Raw genomic sequence first — 22179 nt, 5'->3', positions numbered from 1 at the left:
GAATCTCAATGCTAACAGACATATGCACCAGATAAACATCTCAGATTTGTCTGAAAGGGTAAATCTCTCCAAAGATCAGAAAGGAAGAGTAGGCAGTGCCTTGTGTAAGTAGTAATATCCTAAGCATTCTTAGCACTTGAAGAGTTCACGTTTCTTCCTCCTTTATATAATCTATGTTCTCAGGAAGCTGAGCATGGAGTTACAGTCCACTGGGGGAAATGCAGCAGAATGTGAAATTCTCCACCTGAACTTGTATTTCCAAGGATAAATGACATCAGTTTTAACAAACAAAGCAACACAAAAAAACCTCCCACAACTAACAAAAACCCAAAAACAAACAAGCAAACGCCCACCCCCAAAAACACACACCAAAGAGAGACAGAAAAAACTCAGCTAAATAAATAAAACTTAAGAGACACACTCCAGTGCCAACAGCGCTCCAGCTGAGCCAAGTGCCCTAGGTATGAAGTGGCTGAATCAGAGGACTCAGTATTTTTTTGTCTGGGTATTAATTACCAGAAAAAGGATTGGATACTTTTATGAGGGCCCAAAGGACTGGTGTGATTCCCAAGACATTAATCCAAGTGGGCAAGCCAGACAATGAAATAGACTTCTAGCTCCTTGACAATGGGCTAAGCAGAACCTTTCAGTTAAGGATCTTTCAGCTGCCTCAGGACAGAAGTGGCCCTTGAAGAATGACCTCAGAGCTAGAGCCTGGAGTTTTCACCCTGAAGAAGAAATCATCCACCCCAGGTTAGTAGGAACCGAGACTACAGCAAGTATGGTGCTATTCATATCCAAAGAGTAACTCCCTGCACACTACATCCATTTTTGAGTGGAGTAAAGCTGGTGATAGCAGCAAGCTTTTAAATCACGATTTAAGAGTACTCTCCAGGTCCACCTCACTCCACTAAGACAGAGCAGGCATTCACATACATCCTGTCGCTCATATCTCATAGGAAACATGCAAAATCCAGCTCTCAAACAAGCTGTGATCCCAAAAGATTATCTTTCTTATGGTTTTATACCATAAAAGTATGAATTGTGCAGAATACGAGTCCATTGTGCAGAATACAAGTCCAGCAGTCTGCAGGAGGAGCTAATACACTACAGGCACTATTCAAATCTGCAGTTAGAGGAACAGTGGAGGTCTCAGAAAAAGTGAGGAAAAAAGATGCACATTCAAACAATATATGAAAGAGACCAGGCTAGGTTTCAAAAGCTTTAATGTGAAAGCAGCAATAGAGCTCCCTCATGATACTCAAGAAAAACCAAGGTTCTGGTCCCCCTATTTTGTATTCCCATGCTGAGAGGTGATGAAAAGGTGCCTAAGCACAGAGAACATCTAATAGTGCAAGAAGTCTCTGAAGTACTCAGATTATACATTAGAATGTATGAACGTGTATATTAATACTCAAACATAATTAATGATTTAAAGTGATATCTCATCTGATAATTCTGTTAGTATATTCACCCCTTTTGTAGCCAGGTCAATCTCTTAGATTTTGTTGTATTCAACATGTGACAGCCACAGCGCCTCTTAGGACTTTTTCCTTGGTTTTGGACATAAAACCAAGACTCAAAGCAAGCAACAAAAGTTGCTTGAACTTCTAACAACAAAATACAATAATTTTAAGTAACAAAGCCTTCGAGCCTTAAATAACAGTGCCTGAAGCCTGTGAAAACAAGAGTACTAAGAAAATAATCAAGCCTAATAGCTGTTATCTGAAATAATTTGGTTTGCATACCATTTATAGTTTTCAAGTAGACAGTATTAATAGCAAGATTTTGTTTTCAAGAGAGAGGAGGTGGTAAAGGTAAAAAAAAAATCTGCCAAGACAAACCAATTTGCTATTAATATACAAAGCGCCAGTTAACAAAACAACCAAAAAAAAGAACAAGAATAAACCATTTTTTTTTTTCCATGAAGAATCTCAAAATAATAAGAAACAGGGTTTTCTCCACAAACCAGAAAAAGTGTATTTACCTTAACATGCCACTCAGGTTGAGAATTCATATAATCAAACAGCTTTTGATAATTCTGGTACTGCTGATCCCATTCTGAGCTCTCAGCATAGCGAAAATCATCCCCTAGTGGAGCCAACAGGACTTTAGTACGGAAGAGCTTTGACTTCTTTCTGTATTGATCTAAAATAATCCAAGCCCTTGGAGGGGTGAGGCGGGGGCAGGGAGGGGAAGCAATTTAGAAAACAAAAGAATAAAAGGTCAGCATTTGACAAAACAATTCTTAGACATCAAATTGTGCATTAGGGTGACTCTAAACAAGACATATGAAACTCTGCTACTTCATTTTGTAACAAAAAGTTGGATGCAATTCCCCCCACTGGGACACCACATTCAATCTACTGTTGTTGCAAACACTATGCTAATTAAATCCTTCAATACATTTATCAAGCTCCATCCCAAATAGTAGGGCAGTCTGCGTCAATTTGTTTCTGTGCCAAAACTAACCTTCAGTTTAAATCATGTTTACCTGCTTTATATTTAGATAACAATCCTAATCCTCTGCAGCCCTTATTTACACTAATAAGCAAGTTCTTCTTATCCCCTCTGGTAATTCCCTTGGATACTTTGCTTCATATCTTCATGTCCTTGACAGAAACACTGCCCATAAATTAATCGCTGAAGAACTCCAGTCTCGCAAATTTTTAATAAATGTTCTACCAAAATCTACTTTCAACTCATACTCTTTAAGATCTGTTACATAAACATTTATTTGAGAATTGAAACTAGTCCAATATATTTGAAACCAGTATTTCTTTTAGCAGCAAGTCAGGGTTTATTTGTTTATCAGATCATAAAAGTATTGAGCAAACACAAGGTCTGACTGTATTCTGGAGGGAGATAAGGGCACAACAACATCTTTAGTTAAGGATTCCAGTGGCTTACCCTCCTCTCTTAGTCTCAGTTTGATTTATAGTTCAGATTACCAAGTATTTATGATTGAGTCAACATTTCCCATGACTTTCAACAGGTTGCCCATTCAAACATAAAGACTTCCTCTCCATACAACAGAACAATTGGCACAACACAAGACTGAGTTAAGGCTGGCTTCTCAGAAGGTAAAATTGCAAATTTTCCACGCACAGCCTATGGTTGGAAACATACTTTATTTTAGAGCTTCTTGAAAAATACAGGACTTCAAAAAAGGTTACAGTTAACAGGGTAATTGATTTCGACATCTCTCTTCGAAGTCCTCCTCTAGTTTCTTTCCATAGCTACACAAAATTAATCAGTGTTGCTGTTCCCCCTTTCTTCACATATTCATAACTGTAGGATTGTTAGTGTTTTTAAGGGGACAGCAAGATCTCCCTCCATTGCTAACCAGTTTCAATTGTAAAAACACCAAAGAAAAATTAGATGCCTGAAGTAAGGTATATCCTTTTAGGTTTCTGTCGAATAACTTCCTAAATCACTATTTCATAAAGGAGCAACAAAGAGTCAGCATTAAAGCCCCAGACAGAATTTGCTAAAGGTTAAAAATACTTCTGGAGGAAACAAAAACCCAGAGTCCACTGAATCTCACCAACACTTTCCCCTTCTGGTCACCAAGCAAGACACTATTAGATAAATTTTGATATATGTTATTATGCCTACCTGAACAAAAATTTTAAAAAAACCAAAGAGATCAGTCATGCCAAACTTTCTGTAGCACCACAATTATGGATATAGCCTATCAGCAGCAACTCCACTTTATTGGTTTAAAAAAATGAGGTTTGTTACTTACAATCAAAAGTTCTTGCAATTGTACACAAGATGCATTATGTAGTTCTCAATGTTAAAAGACACCCTAACTCCACTCTCAGTGGGCAACAATGAAGTGTATCAACATTCTCTGTAACAGCATCAAGAATGTTTTTCACCTTTCTTTGGGAAGCTTTCAGATTATCACTGAACGCTTAAGGCCTTTCACAAATGATGAAAACCCCAAGAGGGTGAAATTAGATTCTTGAGGTAGCAAACACAAACATCAGCCACCAATGTCACATCAGCAATGTAATTCTAAACATCAGCTGCATGTTGTGCAACCTGACCAACCAAAAAGAGAAAAGCTGGAGGGTAAAATTGGGCTCTTGTAACAGTAGGGCGCGAAAGGAAAAGTCCATTTTTTACTCCTCTGAAGCACATAACTTGCAGTATAGATTCTTGCCTATTTCCATGCACGGCAGAGAGATATACCACCAAAAAAAAGCTATGCTTTCTCTAGCAATTCATTCCCATTCAAGGAAAATAAATAAGCTGTTTTTTCTTGCTAGCGTGAAAAGCTAGAACTTCAGCATTTGAATGTATGGACAAGGATGCAGCTGCAAAACAGGGCAAGCACAACAGCAAACTTTATAACCTAAGCTGTTATGAAGTACAGGCTTTCAGTTAGGGTGCTGTCCTGGTTTCAGCTGGGACAGAGTTAACCTTCTTCGCAGCAGCAGGTGCCACTGGGGGGGCACGGGGAGCTGGGAGGGGACACAGCCGGGACAGCTGGCCTGGGCTGCCCAAAGGGATATTCCACACCACGGGACATCACGCTCAACAGATAAAGCTGAGGGAAGAAGAAGGAAGGGAAGAATGTTTGGCATTATGGCATTCGTTTTCCCAAGTAACTGTTACACGTGATGGAGCCCAGCTGTCCTGGTGATGGCTGAGCACCTGCCTGCCCATGGGGAGTGGTGAATGAATTCCTTGGTCTGCTTTGCTTGTGTGCACGGCTTTTGCTTTACCTGTTAAACTGTCTCTATCTCAACCCACAAGTTTTCTCACTTTTACTCTTCCAGTCCTCTCCCCCATCCCACTGTGCGGGCAGTGAGTGAGTGGCTGCCCAGGGCTTAGTTGCTGACCGGGGTTAAACCACGACAGCTGCTTTTTCACTCCTGCCTCCCAAGTCACAACTAAAATGGCAGGGCAATGATAAATCCAACAGCTAGTAGTCTATTTTACTTGTTTTTCTATTTACTAGTTTTCAATTGAGTATCTCTTCAGTATTACAACCGTAACAGTATTGAAACAAAAAGCAACAGTCCTGTCTGACTATTCAAGATCTGTTAATCAATAATTAACCAAAAATAATCAAGATTTTATTAATTTTATTGCAGCTTTAGCATTGAAAAAAGGTCAGTGATCTAAACCTTGCCTCTAAATTTATCAAGTGTATATTAAAAACTTTTCTCATACCCATGTAGTATAGATCTCCTGTATTTTTCCAGTCTTAAAAAACAAAACAATCAGATATGAGACACAGATTAGTGTGCTAGAAAACTTTAATCTTGGAAAGCTCATGATCAGAAGCCAGATTTTCCAACTACATCTGCATCTCACACATCTCATCACAACAACTGTAAAACTTCTGTTGTTACAGAAACTAGATTGGAGAAGTTTTTGATTGCCTACCATATTCCAACTTTTTCTTTTTTCGTAAAATGGACTTTTTAGCATTCTCCAGCAAAACACTACTATGTTTTAGTGGATTTATTCGAAACTACATAGTACAGTTATGTTCTTCCCAGTGTTCCAAATGTGATAATCCAGGCTTCCAACTTAATGAGCATGTCCGAGTTTTACTTTTCCCTTAGGTATTATCTACTACACTGTAGTTTCAGCTCCCTGTTAAAACACTAAAACTGGTTTTATCTAGCAAAAGTTGATGCAAAAGATTAAGTTTCAGAGACCATATTGGCATGATGATCTCTTCAACCTGATCATACATTCAGCGTACCTGTCCATTTATTTTACTATTTTTTTTATTTCCTACGACATAGTGAAAGATCCATTTCTTTCACAAGATCTAATTTAGATTGTTATGCAACGGTTACATCTTGGAAGTGCAGGGATAAATTAAAATCTAACTAAAACCCAAAAACCTTACAAAATATTATGAGCGGGCTCTTTACATTAGCCTGTGTGTTCCAGGTATTTGTTAAACAAGCTGTAACTCTTCTACAAGTATTTGTCTCAGCTAACTGGAATAGATACTCAAAATTTTTCTTTTTATAACTTTGATTTAAAGATGTGAGCTTTCCTTCACATTTGATAAGCACTGGGTGTGTCAAAGATTCTTCTATTAGCTCTACTCTTTTGTCACCTTCAACTTTCATTGTTCTACTTCCAAAGAAAATTATTGTTTCCTAGCATCATTCCAATTTCTACCTTAAAACATGACAATGGAGATGTATTCTGTTTTATTTTGGATTTATCTTCAATAAAATTTTGTAACTGAATTTTACTGACAAAGTGATATTTTCAAGATGCTTAGCAAATTCAAACACAGTAAAAGGACATGCAGATGATATGTAGATAACAAATGCATTATCATCACATCACTTCAAAACTTTAGCAAAGGAAAAAACAAAGGAAACCTAGGCCACAAAATGCCAAGTGTTGAAGGATAGCCATGCAAAGCATCTCACTGTTTACTGTTGCAGCATACTACAGCATGATGTCCCTGAAGTCTTCCACTTGCAGAAGACAGCTCACCTTCTATTCATAAAATTTGCAAAAACTACAGCAAACCAATAAAATGATTATAACCAAACAGATGACTATGTTCTGCCTAGCTTTCAGAGAGAATAATAGACTCATGTATCATGAAAAGAAAAAAAATTAATGCATCTTCATTAAAACCTATCTTCAAATTATCTTCTGAACTTAAAAGCAAACATGAGATTAAGTAATAGGTATTATTTTCCTACAATGAGTTTATTTTAAGTACTATATAAATTCATAAAGCTATCCTAGGTGTCATCTTTGACCAGCATTTTTTTTTTTTAAGTTCTCCCCTTGCAGAACGTGTCAAATCTGTACCTGTGTTGAACATTTCCAGCATGAATGGCTTCTGGTGGAACTCTCCAGGGACAGCTTACTCTTCCTCCAGGAAGACGTTTGAAATCAAACTGGCAGCAGATTTTCGGGTCAGGACCACAAGTATGAGGAACATCATAGCTATAGAAAGGCATCATATGACAAAGGATATCTGTACTGGATCCCAAATCTGGAAGTAAATACACAGAGCAGAGCTTTAAAATAAACCCTCTTGTGATTTGCCAAAACTAAATCATTTCCATGTTCTGAATGCCAGAATTGAACTAAAAACATCAGACCAGGACAATTCCTTGACTAGCCATACTTCAAGTCTACCTTTATATGTACCTTACACATAAAGAGATTACCTTACATAAACAGAGATACAGCCAAGATGGGAATGTTCCAGTCAAGCACTAGCTGATTGGGAAAGACAGGAACCAAGTATTAGGGTTTTTTTTTTACCAGATAAATCTCATTATTTCCAGAATTTGGGAGTGAACAAAACATGTCTTCTATACTTTGAGTGAAACAGTAACAAACAAATAATGCCCCCCCCAAAACAAACCAAATATCCCCCCAAAAAACTCACCCCAAACCAAAACCCAACCACCTAGCTGTCATTACTTAATTAGCACATTTGAGAATCAGTAGGCTTTAACAATACTTCAATTTCTTGAACATGTAACTTCAGTACATTAAGAGTACAATTCTACATGCTTGTAGATAGATTCAATGTGCTTGTATATAGAATTACATAGAATTCTACACACTTCTGAGACTATCTTTGCCATCTTAACTTTTCCACCTAGTGAGTCCAGTCCCTAAACTTTAACTCACCAGGAACAGAGATCTACACACTTTTTGTCAAGTGTCAAAAGGTCTTTCAATATTTATCTTTAAAGAGAACCTGGAGTTCTCAGAACTTAAGAGAAGTTTACTTATCTGGTAAGTAAAATTACTTTTACCTAAGTTTACCCATCTGGTAAAACAGGGGTCTTCAAACTTTTTAACCAGGGGCCGGCGCGGATGCAGTGGCAGGCAGCCATCTGCGGCTGCTTGGTTTCCCCCCCCAACCCCCGACGGGGGGGAAGGGGGGTCTGTAAATACCGGGGGCCGGATTGAGGACCCTGGGGGCCGTATCCAGCCTGTGGGCCGTAGTTTGAGGAGCCCTGTGGTAAAACCTCAAAATGCTGATCACTTATTTCTGGCACTAACAACCTCAAGTAATTTTATGTTGAAAAAAGGGGATGAATGTTGTAGATGTGCCACAGAACCTGGCTCATAAGTATGTCAACAATACGCATAAAAATACTCTTCAAAACCCTAACAGCACAAGTCTTCACAGTTCAAATACAGGCCTTTTGTTTAAAACCTCCTATTTTACTACTACTTAATTATTACCAGAAAAGGTGATATTCCATAAATACATGCATTTACTTTTCAAGTACACTTCTCTATCTCAGGTACCACATGTAAGTATTATAGAGTGTACAGTGATTTCTGATGTGATCCATTTTGAAAAGCCTTCTTTTGAAGCCCAAACACTAGACCATATCATACGTGTAATTCACATATGCAATATTCAGGAAAAAGGCCTGTCAGGTAAGTGTTTTGTACACTGAGTGGCATACACCAATGTTCAAGGAAAAATCTCTGAAGTGTCAGTACTGGACAGGTTCTTTCACAGTGGCATGTCTTCCTCAAGTCCAGTTCACTTGCACAGTAGATTGGTTTCTCTGAATACCCTCCTTCCTACAATTTCCAATTAAAAACACAGAGGAACTGAAAAGCTTCAAAATCACCACCACCTTTCAATATTAAGTATTAAATAGGTTTGTTTGACCCTGTATTGATAAAGCAGTGACACATTAGCTTACTTTAAAAAACAGAAAGGCCAAAACCTCAGCTACATACATTCATCATACAGTTTCCTGGAATGCTGCTACAGTACAAATCAAAACACAGTATTCATATAGAGAAGTACATTCATTGATAAACACATCAGTATAGTCACGACATTACCCGAGAAAACTTTCAGACACTACAGTCTATAAAGAATATAAAAAAGCAGTTATATTTATTGTAAGAACATGGTTTTAGATGAGAATTTCATAGAAAATTTAAATGGTGAAAATTTTTCATCTCGCTACTGCAACTAATGACACTAACTTGTCACACCCACTGAGGAAAACCAAGTGCTTGAAAGTTTTTTTCCTTAGAAGGACATGAGAGATCTCTCCATTTTCAAATATTCACTTTTGGCCTTTTTTTTTTAATCTCCAAGAGAAACGTTCCTTTTCTCCATATTATTGACGCATAGGAGAAGCAGGAGGAAGAAAACAAAGAAGTGAAAAAAGGAAAAAGAATATTCCACCCCATTTACTTTTTTTATATGTAATTTTAAGGAACATGGGAGAGGAAAGTAAGAGAAAGTAAAAGCACATCTGAAAGTGTAGAAAGATCAGATGAACAACGGCAGTAATACAGATTTTACACTTAACCGCTTTGCTAACACACAGGTACTCATGACCCCTTTCTGTTACTAAAAAGAAAATAAATTTAAAAAAATCATCCCCAAAATTTAACATAGATGAAAAATGTTTGGGTTTTCTTTAAACAGAACTGCAATTCTAAAGTTCTCAATCTAGGCTAACTTCTCTAAACAACTTGTTATGTAAAGATTTCCATAGTACTTAAATAAGTTCTCTCCATCTCTTACCTATGTAAATTAACAAATAAATGGACATAAAGGAAAAACACATACCCCAGTTCTGTCTCCAAAAAAATTCTAGAGTCTTCTGTGTTGCAAAATGTTTTTTAACTGAGTAATGAACTCTCTGTACCAGCATATTAAAAAATCCTGCGCGTTTCAGAAGGTATGCCATTGTTGGTGAATGCCCAAAAGGATCAATTGCCCAACCAGACTTTGGTTTTACTCCTGTTGACAAGAAGTGAAAAGGGAAGAAAGTCTTAAGTTTCACTCAAAGAAAACAAGACCAATGTATTTAAATCAGAGCTTTAAAGATAAAATTTCCAATAAGATAAATTAAAATATACAGCTGAATATTAAGCATCCTGCAAAACACACTGTGAAATTAACAAACTAGAATTAAACAATTAAAAAACCCAACAACAAAATAAAAATCAAATGTCTTAGAGGCAAGCCATTCTAACGACATGAAAAACCTGAGATTAGTATTATATATTGTTCCACTATTTCAATTGTGCCTCAAACATCTTTATATGCAATCATAATGAAATACATCTTTTTCACTTTATGTAGTTTACAGATGTTACAATTGGAAAGGAAAGCTAAAAGAAAGTGAAGATAGAGATGGATTGAAGTAGCTTGTTGAATTTTCATTGTCATTTAAATAATGTGAACTTCTGTTAGCTCTGGAACTAACTTTTCTTTTGATTTATTTGGTCAGCAGTCATTAGATTCATGTTGATTAATACGGTCTTCTCACTGAACTTATTAACAAATAAAGGTGGTGTACCTAACTTGTTTAACCGATTCTTCAATATACTTCCTTAGGCACACACTTACTGTCTTACCAAAAAAACAGTAAGGAATGCATTACCCTTTTATTAGGCCTTCCCTAACCCCATGTCTTAATTATGTTAAGCTGTGTTTATGGATATTGCCATCTAAGAAAAACAGAGTGAAATAGCTTTTCAAAATAATTTCAGTTAATTGGATGAAGTTATTATGTTAACTTACTATTAAATCTCTGTACAAGTCAGTTTCAAAAACAAATTAGTCTGCCTTTTTTCTTTTTCTTTTTTAATATGAACAATTCTAACATTACAACGTGTTCAAGTTTTGTATCTACTACTACTACTACTGATACAACTACTACTAAATCTCATATTTAATTTTTTGAAAGCCTTGCATAAGAGAACCTAATGAATAAATAGCCTGCAGAACAGATGCAAACACATGGAAGGAATATAAATTTTGAAGTCATTTTAAGGCTTTTGTAATGGTTTTCAGAAGACAGAAATGGCAACCTGAAACTGTAATACCACATGTGATGTACAATTTAGCCCGATCTAATGTTACATGTTATTACATTAATATTATGCACATTTGTAATCAAGACAAAAATATATGTAAAATTGTTTAAATACACTTTGTCCAGGAACTTCTATCTGCAAACATTAATTGCAAATACTAGACTCCATCCTATAGTACATGGTCTGACTTAACATTTCAGGAAAGCAGAGTAAGAGAACCGTCTAAGCACCTCAGAAACATAAAAAAAGCATTTTCTAATTGACTTTCTACATTAACACATTTAGATTTTAGATCAAACTACATACCCAGGTTCTTTTCTAGCCATTGATGTCCTTCTATCAGTTGGTCAATTAAAGCAAAATAATGAGGAGAGGCTTCATCAGGCATGACCCATCCTCCTGTTACTATTTCAAACTGTCCATCTTTTATTAGCCTGAAAAATATGTCAATTGTGTTCAGAGTCCTGCATATGAAAATACAGTCTTAAAAATCTATTCTGGAATATCCAATAGGTATTCACCAGGGACACGATGCCAAAATCTAAATTGCTTGTGTTACTTCCATCACCAGACTACTTTTCTTTAATCAAACAGAGAAAGAGTGAATAGATGAACACTGAAATTTTTAATGCCTCTTGTGCAATGAAAACTACAGCTCTACTGCATGTGCTACAACATCTGATTTTTTTTAAATCAGGAAGAAGGTTGTTTCCTGCATAGATTACAAAAATAAAAAGTGTATGTGCTGCAGTACTAAAGGTCAATTGAGCGAGATGCCTACACATTGCACATTTCAAGCACTACTACTGTCTCCCCATCTTTGATCTACTGTTCTTCTTTTTATTGTTATTATAGGGAGCAGATAGAGTTTCAAAGTTTATTCTATCTATAAAAGCTTCAGACCATTAAAACGCCTACTTAAAACAGATCACTGGGTGATCCAGTCTTTCAAAGTTGTGAGTGAACATAATAATCATGCTTCCAGCATCAAGTGGTCCCTACAGCTGAGTAATGTGATTTCAGGACTTATACAGTACATTAACATATAAATGTTTAATGAATTTAAGAAACACAGTAAACTTCCCAAAACTTAAGTCCCATTTTAGATAATACCTGTAAGAGTAATGAAAAACATACAGCAAAAAATCTCCAGTGAAGCTTCTAGAAGTCTTATAGCAGTTTAACCAATAGCCGATTCCTCTGAAGAAAATACAGGGTTTCCTAGTGACTAGCATTTATTGTGTTCCAAGGAATCTTTCTGATATAATAAAACAGCTGTGCTGTAATACTCATGCACTGCACACAAATTTTTAGATCATTTTCTATATCATTACCAAGATGCATTACCTAACCTTTGCAGCTGTGAGGCTCTCATAGCCTTAATGCATACTGCAACCCATGCATCTTGAAGGTGGGCATGAGGAGGGCATCACAGAGATGAGCTAAGGACTCTTGGATCCTGCCTTAAAGCAAATAAAGAAACCAAAACAAAATAAAAAGTCTTTTTGAACACTCCAGACTAGATCCTTCCTTCAAGTTTATCCAAGCAGTATGCTTTCTTGTCTCAAGGCAAACCTTTTACTTCTGTATTACATTAACTTGTGATTTCAAAAAGAACCAAGAGCAGCAAGGGAGTAGACTATGTACTGCTTCACTATTTAAGTAGCTGCATGTTTACAAAAAATTACCATATATAACAACAACAACAAAAAAATCTCATTTCATAATTGTGTCAAAACTAAAGAAATTACCATATATGAATAGCTGATATGAAAGATTATTTGTATTCCATTGCCAATACTTCTTTGTGACTTCAAATAAAAGTTTAAAATAACAACTCCATTACAATTTGAATGACATCTTCCTGGTTGTACATGGAAACTTTTAGTCAAATTTTTCAGCAAGTCAGTAATTTGGCTTCACTTCTCTACATGGATCATTACTTTGTAACTGGGGAAAAAAAACGAACCAAGCCAAAGAAATGGTAACTTGAGTATCTGATTATTCTTGCAAATCTGCATCACAAGTACAATCTCAAGTTTACAGTACAATCAAATACACAAAGTTTCAGCTTATGTCACATGGAAAATTAGAAGTAATTCAGCGTTCAAACCTTTTAACAGCATCCTTTTTTTGGCTATCTATTCCATCCCACCATTTCGAAAAGTAAGAAATCTCAGACCACATAAATTTCCTTCGGTTGTCTTCTTGCAGTTTTATAACCATATTATTTAAGATATGCTGTGTCTGATCTCTGAAGTAATCATCAAAAGTCTTCAGCCAACCTAAGAAAAAGAAAGTATGAAATTTAAGTTGCTTTCAACAGTCTTACAGACCTGCTGCCTTCCCACTCCACACAAAAAGTTAAGTGAAGCATTTTCTTAAAAAGATGAACTTTGCATGCTGTGGACAGTTTGAAGTGCTAAGCTCTCCGTGAATTTCTTTTTATAAAGTTTAGATGTTTTATTTCTTCAATGTGTTCATATATGGACTACTAGGCTTTCTACTTTGATCAACCAAACACACAGATTTAAAACACTGAAGATTTTTGTAATCTTTTTTAATTTAGGCACAAAGTAGTTGAAAAGGAAGATGTGCATATCCGCAAATTGATCTTCCTTGATAACTTCCATTAGGTTTCCTCACCTCTCACATTAGGAGGACTGCAGAATCTTGTAACAGATCATCTTCCCAGCCCAAGCCCTATTCCCAACACGCATACACCCAACATCCCTAATCCTGCCCTCAATGTCTTACCTCCTCTTTTAAGTCACAAAGCAGCCCACCACCCTCCTTAACGTAAAAAAACTGAATGAAAAATCCTTACTAGCGGCATATTACACCTGTACCCTGAGCAGACAATTAACAGCCACTAATGGTATCTCACTGACCTTGAGGGTAGAGAAATAAAATTGGGGCAAATGAAGCAGCAGTTAGCCCTGCAGCTGATGTTCAGCATCAGATATGAACAAGGGGTTTGTTCGCAATGAATGAGATAAATTTTTTGTAGCTGCATCCCTCGTTAGAAAAGATACCAGTGAGACACAGAGTAAAGGAAAAGCCAACTTCAGCCACATATTCAGCTCTCACAGCACAGAGCTTTCCATGAAATTCTTTAAGCTCTTCCTAAAACCTTACAGGAGGAAGTTCATGCATCTTCCTTCCCAGAACCTGTAAGGGATATGTTCTTCCTGTAACTGTAAGAAAGAAGCAGACAGGGCTGCCTACTTAATACACAAGTGGGATATTCCTACTCTTCATACCAGCTCTTGTCATGTATGAGCATTGTCACTCAAGTGCTTCCAAAAGGGACTCAGCAGCTGGGTGTAAGGAAGTATCATATACAACAGAGTAACTACTGAAGAACACAAGTGATGTTATAAATTGGTCCTACAGCATGCATCCACATTTTGAGATTTTGTGAAAGCTTCCAAAAAATGTGAGGACTGTACTCCAAACAAATACGATACTTGGGATTCCCTTCTGAGAGGTACTGCTACTCCAGCACAATGCCACTCTGTTTATAAGAAGATACAGGATTAGGCTGTTCTGGAATGAGATAATACTGTTTCAAGGTAATTAAAGAAATACAGAATTATATATAAATGCATTATTAAAAACAAATCATTTTTTAGTCTAATAAAAGAAAACCATTTTATTATTGAATAAAGTCTCAGTATTCATTCAGAAAGGATATATTATACTCCAAGGATAAAAAATAAATTGCATTCATCTTAGCTAGAAATGCAGAGCTAATGTAATTTGACAATATGCACATTCTTTTCCAGTTCACATCAAACTGTTAATTATAAGTCAAATAAAGAATCTTGTAATTAGGAATAATCACTAGACACTTGCACACTTATTTGCACTACTTTCAGATTGCGCTCTCACTTTGTAAAGGTCAAATTTTAATAAAGTATTCAGAAACAAAAACACCACAGATTTCCAAAACTGTCCTTTTTTTACTTTGCAAATGGGTAAATAAAACTATAACACTCCAGAGGAAAAGTGCTAGCTCAATATTAACAGTAGTTGAGCATCTAAAAGAATCATCACATCTGATCTAAGTTTCTGCGCAGATAGAACACTAGGGTGTAATCTGATCTGTCTTAAAGGGGAAAAATACATTTTGTCAAGACAACATGAGGACTTAAAATCTAAACTGAAAACATACTTTCTTTAGAGACATGGAAATAGCTCAATACAAAAGAGTTGTGAGTAAATTACTATGACACGATAGTTTCATGAAGACTGAAACCAGAAAGGCAACAAATAAGCTGAATTTATTTTCCTTTTGTACTGTTTTTAATCAAAATTTGTTGTGATCTCTGCCTATTTCCTTAACTGTCTGATTGCATTTTTTTTTCTCTAATGGAAGCTTTTATTTGAAGAATTGAGATCATATAACCAATTTTTCTTTTTCAATTCCCACTTACTTTGCAACAAATCAAAGAAATATCTTACTGACATTTACATGAAAAGATCCACATGTAGCAGACTACAAATTTATAGCTTTTTACTAGGAATTTCTTCTGCAAGAGACAATAGCATGCTAGCATGCAACTAACAGGTTTAACTAAAACCATCCTCTGTTTCTCCTATACAGAAATATAAACCATTTTACTGTATTTTTATATTGCAATAAAAGCAAACTTACACTGAATTAGTGTCCTTAATAAACCAACCTAAATAAAGAAGCACAGAGCTAAATGACAAAGGAGCTGTCATGACAATAGATTGTGATGTAGGAAGAGCAGAGTTAGATTATAGATTGTTTTAATATATTAATTTTATTAAGCTACAGAGGAAGGGTATAACATAGTTAATAAACTGAACTTAACACACTTCTGAAAGTTCTAGGAAAAAAATTACAAGTATTCACAGAATTAGTTGCAAGCCAAAAGAAAGTCCTATGAAATTTAATTACCGTGTGTTGGCCATCTTGCACTTAAATTCATTTATTTCCGAATAGCGTATTTTCAGTTGGAAGGGTCCTAAAACAATCACCTAGTCCAAATGCCTGACCAAAGCTGACAAAAGTTAAATCATGTTATTCGGGGCATTGTCCAAACGCCTCTCAAACACTGACAGGCATGGGGGGCATCCACCACCTCTCCAGGAAGCCTCTTCCAGTGCTTGACCACCCTCTTTTCCTCATGTCCAGTCTGAACCTCCCCTGGCGCAGCTTTGAGCCCTTCCCAGGTGACCTGTCACTGGGTCCCGGGGGAAGAGCTCGGCACCTCCCTCTCCCCTTCCCCTCCCCAGGCAGCTGCAGAGAGCAACGGGGTGGCCCCTCAGCCTCCTGGTCTCCAAACCAGACCACCCCAAAGCCCTCAGCCGCTCCTCACAGGACATGCCTTCCAGCCCTCCCCCCAGCGACGTTTCCCCTCTCTGGGCACATTCAAGGACCCTCACGCCCTTCTTACATGGTGGGGCCCAGCCCTGCACACAGTGCTCCAGGTGAGGCCGCAGCAGCGCCGGACACAGCGGGACAATCCCCTCTCCTGCCCGGCTGGCCGTGCTGTGCTGGGGGCACCCCAGGGTGCGGGCTGCCCTCCTGGCTGCCAGGGCTCACTGCTGACCCACGCTGAGCCTGCTGCCCACCAGCACCGCCAGCGCCCTCCCTGCAGGGATGCTCTCCAGGCACCCCTCTCCCGGTTTACACTTGTGCCGGTGTTGCTCCATCCCAGGTGAAGAATCTGGCATTTCCTGTCAATAAATTTCATACCACTGATAGCTCTTAATCCCACAACTTACAAAAACTGTCCAATATTGCATGGATCCATAAAGATTAAAAAAAACATATCAAAAGTTGAACAGAACAATGAATACGTTAATTTGAAGTTGCTAGTTATGTCTGTTACTAAAGACCACCACATGAATTATTTCACACCTCAGTTCCCAATATCACTTAAGAATCTAGTACAACTCAAGTTCATTCTTGTGCATATCCAGAAACTTAGAATTCATTCCCATGTTGAAAGAAAAGGTTTACCAGTGTATTTGGATCAGGAAACTTTCAATACAAGTACAGTTTAGACATACAAAAAGTGCAATAGCTTAAAAACTGCAATTAATAAAACTAAATATGCCAATATAAGCAAAATAAAACTTGTTGGTTTAAAATTACATAAGGACCTTTGTCAATATAAAAATGTAAGAGAAAAAATAATACTGTCTAATGTCAGTATGCTAGTCCTGACTTTGTAAGTATTCAGGACTTTACCTTACTACTTTCATTTTCTGCCAGCACAGGAGAAAGCAATAGAGGGTACACACTGTTAGGCTGCTTGCCTTTTGATTGCATTTTGCTTGTCCTCAGAAGTGTGGAAACTTGATCCCCCCCATCCACAGAGATTTATCATCACCAATCAGTTGTCCGTTTTTTCGCTTTTTTAATGTAAATTTTCTCACATCAACAGCAGAATCCAAAATATGTCCAAATGTCAATGCAATCCATTGCTATGCTATACTATTCCTGTCTACACCTTCCACTCCAACTTCCTTCTTGAAGTTCTACCAGCTCTTTGCACTACAGAAAGTTGTTCTTGTGTCTTAGCACAGTTAAGAGATACAGGCAAAGTTTCAGGACAAAATCAGAACAGAAGCTGACAAGTTAGCATTATTCAAAAAGAAAGCTTTGATTGTGACAACAATCACAAATCAAGTTTGAAAACAAAATCATTATAACCAACAGTGTTTGAGCACTGCTTACATGTATCAGCAAGGCTGCTGGGTGTTTTTTTTAACATTTGTATTTCTTTTGTCTTTTGGTTTAAAACTAACTGTAGAAATTACACAAAAAAGATATTTCAATTGCTTACTACCATGAGTTACCCTCCAACATTCAAGAGGAAACATATCCTTAAAAAAATTTTCTAGTTTCTCATTAAATCTGTCTTACTGAAGAAGCAGATCTAGTATATGTTTGGAATACGACCCATTTTTAGATTAACGCATTTTTGAGGGCAGTTTGCATCTCTCATTTACTTTACAGTAGATCATAATTAATTTCACTGAGTCTGAAAATCACACACCACTGCTGCTTCTTGCAACCTAAGAAACTTGAGAAATTTATTAATTTTATGGCAGAATTAAATAAAACCATAAATTTCAGCTAGCATTATGCAGCTTTCCAGAAAATAAAAGCAAACTCTTTGCAACAATATTAGTGGAACTTCAGTTCTTGGATTTTTAAAATGCACATTAGTAAAAAACTTAGGGTTTGGGGTTTTTTTACAGTTATGCTTAATTCTCAACTAACTAGTTCCTGGAAGAAGACACTATTAAGTGTCATAAACTTAAAGAGGATGTCTTAATTACATGCATACCCGACATAACATGTGAAGCTACTGCAATACTAAAAATTTTTCTCAAAAATAATTAAAAACAATTAATGGACATGTAGCTGTGAGTTCTTGTCAGTGCTTTGAAGAACTTAAGCACGGTATATGTGTTTAACTGATCATACGTAGGCACACAATAATGACAATAATTCAAATACTAGAAGTAAATCCAAAAGCTAAGTTTCAGCTTACATTTTAGTAAGTATGATTACACATGGAGTTTAGCATTAGGCCTTTTGTAGATTCAGCAATAAAAAACAAACCCTTAAGATACAGGCTATACATACCCATCTTTTAATTTAGAAATCTTGCATCATTATTCTATGATGTCAGAACAAAAGAGAGCAAATATGCAAGTTAAGATTTTTTTTTACAGATGTTTCTGACACAAAACTTCAGTGTTGTATCTTTTCAATGAAGATGAATGGGGTCATTGGCCAAGATTGAAAGAACACTTGAGAAACATGGTATCTCTTAGGTTAGGCTACCTCAAAATGAAAACTAAAAGCAGTCTAAGATTGGTTTCCATTTTTCTATTTGGCACAGTACAAGCCAGGGTAAAGAAAGCCACCTGGCACATCCCTGTGTTAAAGCATTCATTGTGATTCAGAAGATAAAAAGAAATTGTTCCCCCAAAATACTCCCTGAAATCAAGTCATTTAGGTAGAAGCAGAGACACCAGTATTAAAAAGGTACAACACCGTATTTACTTTTCCAATGGCATACTTTAACTTCTAAAAGATCTCTGCTTAATGGACCATAACAATCATTCTGTATTTATCATCTTTGATTTCATAACCATAGCCAAAAACTATCAATTTTCCATGGAACTGCCCTGAATTTTCTTTTGCTTGTTTGTTTGGGTTTTTTTTCCCCAAAGGGAAAAAACTCAAACACCTCTCACTCCAAGTCCCCTACCACCTCATATGCAACCACAGAAATACTGAGAAGTGAGCCAGGAATACCACTTAAGATTCCTGTAATTCAGCATGTCAAGAAGATCTTGTGAGCTGCCCAGTTTCCCATATTATTCCTAGATCTCATTTTCCTCTACAACAGAAAAATCAGGTGTCCACCATTGAATGTATATGTTATACTCTTTACAGCCTTCACAGGTTGGTGGTTTGTTTTTTGGGGTTTTGTTTGTTTGTTTTAGAAAATACTATATACTGTTGCTGCTTACAAAAGGAAAACAAGTTCTAGACAAGCAGTGGTGACTGATTTTTTTTTTTTCTATCTTCCTATTAAAACATAGCATGAACATTATCAATCAGTGAACTTTCAATTTACAGTCTAAAACTTTCAGTTTTCAGATGTCATTCAACTAGCATTTTTTCTTTCCTGCTTCAGCTTTATACTAACATGTTCTTATGTTTTTGTGGGTCAGACAACAATCTAAATCTGTGTTCCAAACGTGCCAGGAAAACTAAGAAGTCACCTAAAAACCATATCTAGACCCCATCAACAGAAAACAAACCTGAAATTCCACAGTGTACTATTAAAAACATCAAACTTTTATGCTTAAGTTTTCTTTTATCTTAATACTACAGTTAACTGCATAGAGCTATAGAGATTTCCTCCTGAGAAATGGAGACTTCCTTAAATAATAAGAAGGGGTTAATGTGAGTACTAGTATGGTAAAGTTACCAATGTCATAGATAATCAACTTAGTGATAAAAAGCAGTATTTAGACCTGACATATATGCACATACACTTCTATATACATTTTTGCTTAGATAGAAATTGGAGATGGGTGGGTAGAGGGGGGGAGGAAGAATCTGTTTCATCTCCTCCAATTCCACTAAAATGCTGTTTGTACTAGATCTGTTAACAACCACATTCAGCAATAAAATACTGTGATCTGATACACACATATATTACAAAGCTCACACACATCTCAATTCTTAAATAATTTAATGAAAAGACATTACCAAAATCATCCCTGCTAACAGAACAATAAATGCTAGAGGTGTCTTTCGACCCCTCTGGTTATCTGAACATCATCTTTCAAGTCCAGTTGTGCTGTTGACAATATCACTGTCCCTGAGCAGGGTTCTCCCCTCTGGAGTTCAGCTCCTAATCCACTTCAGGCAGTCACATGAAACTACTGTTGAAGCACCCGCTGGGCTTTGCCAGCACAGCAGGTTATACGATCGCTCGTTAATCTGCTCCAGAAAGAAATGCCACCCATCTGCAATAGCTATAACCTCACAGAACTCAGCTATTTGTAAATTGAACATCTCTCCATGGCTTGAGATTAATCCGCACTGGGTGAGCATCCCGCACCCACCCCACCCCCACACACCCCCCCCCACACACAGACCCCGATCAGACATGCTGCCAAGGTGCTCAAATCTTCACCAACTACCAGAAACTACAAGACAATCATGCCTGCCACTGATCAAAAGTGTGAAAAGGACTCATTCTCATACCTAATTTCCCAATAATGGGGAAATATAATAGCTACTGAAAGGAGAAGCATAGAGACCCCAAGTTTGTAGGTCCTGACTGAATTCACATGGAAGCAGTTAACTCGGATTTAGCAGAATTTAGCAACAGAAAGTGTTTCAGATCATCAGCACAAAACAGAACTTGGAACTTAAGACCGCCCCACTCCCTACGGATTCTCTTTCAAGGCAGTTCCTTGTCTTTGAGATAGATTCTCACTAGTGTAACAGCCTATATGAAAAATTAAAATAGCCTCAGATGAGAAAACTTAACACATAATGAGAATTAAAAGCTTCTGCACCTAATATAGTTACATCTTTACTGACCCTATTACTTGTAAATATTGTTCATGTATATTGTTACACTATAGCTTCATTATGCCTTAAGCTTTTTTGCCAGAAGGCATTTCCTTTGGATCATGCCTTTTAATCCTCTGTGGGAAAGCAATAATGTAACCACTAGCTATACAAGAGTTTTCAGATCTCTGTTAATTTTCCTTCTTTCAAGTGCTTAATAATACAGTCTCATACTGCAGACAATTCCACAGAAATGTCCTTACCAAAAGCACTACCAAGTAAGGAAATTTCTACGATAACACTCTTTGTTAAAGCAAACAATAACCAGTCTCTCAATCACTTTTGGTGATGGAACCATTTACATTTACTTTTTTTTTTTTTACAATTACAAGGATTATATCTCAGTTTAATTCTCTTTGACATCAACTGAGGATTCTGAACAAGCTGGGAGATAATCGATTGTATGCATGAGGAGAGGCAGATTTCCTGATTTTAGTTGCTGATAATGTAAGGACCAATACAATTTTATGGTAAAGGCATGAAGAACTTAGGTATTAAGAAGGAAGACTTTAGGAACCAAAACTAATCACCAGTAAGAAAGTCAGCTATCAAAAGTGAATGACAACAGCCATGACTTCAGGCAAGTCCTTGGGAATAACCTATGCAGGAAAAAAGTTGCAAGAGAAAGATGAGAGCTCTCACAACTGCACTGAATTCTTCAAACCTTATTATTGAATTGGCAGCCACAAAGAACTTCTTTCAGAGATCTGGAAGAACAAGTACCTTACTATATATTTAATGAGTGACTCCCTCCAAGATAGATATCTAAGTGCTCCTAAAAATTTACCTCTGAAGCCAAGTTCATTATGGCCCACACCTCTATATTTGGAAGAAGGCCAGAGTAGTGCTGGAGTGATCAAAATAGAATCAGATCAAACTTCATTAAATGGAGCTCTCAAGTGCACCAAGAGACATCAATCAGATGTAAAATTAAAGAACAAGACATCGTAAGCATATTTCCTCAGTAAGTAGAAAACTCCCACTGGGCAAGTACAGGAAAATCCATGACTGAGAACACAAACAGAAAAACGTGTTGGTGAGGCTACCACTGGTGGTAGAGCACTATCTATGCTTTAACTGTCCTAGAAGTTTAAGAATTCTGGTAACTCAGAAACTTTTTTTTGGAGAGGGAAGGAGGGTAGGGTTTTTTCAGGTTGTTTGGGGTTTTGTTTGGGGTTTGGTTGTTTGGGTTG

General features: G+C 36.9%; 1 protein-coding gene across 2 annotated transcripts in view; it reads right to left on the bottom strand.

The window, feature by feature from the left end:
* MAN2A1 (mannosidase alpha class 2A member 1) overlaps positions 1–22179 on the bottom strand; it is a 127838-nt gene that overhangs the window by 78827 nt on the left and 26832 nt on the right. For both annotated transcript variants that reach the window (XM_055698392.1, XM_055698393.1), the window contains exons 4-8: positions 12947–13118; positions 11140–11267; positions 9578–9751; positions 6814–7000; positions 1988–2165 (exon numbers count right to left, since the gene is read on the bottom strand). In XM_055698392.1, the coding sequence (XP_055554367.1) occupies positions 1988–2165; positions 6814–7000; positions 9578–9751; positions 11140–11267; positions 12947–13118 (839 nt within the window). The remainder of the gene's footprint in view (positions 1–1987; positions 2166–6813; positions 7001–9577; positions 9752–11139; positions 11268–12946; positions 13119–22179) is intronic.

Source organism: Falco cherrug, chromosome Z (genome assembly GCF_023634085.1).
Source record: "Falco cherrug isolate bFalChe1 chromosome Z, bFalChe1.pri, whole genome shotgun sequence".
Classification (NCBI taxonomy): domain Eukaryota; kingdom Metazoa; phylum Chordata; class Aves; order Falconiformes; family Falconidae; genus Falco; species Falco cherrug.
The sequence above is the reverse complement of the archived record's forward strand: the minus strand, read 5'-3'. Positions and strand labels throughout refer to the sequence as shown.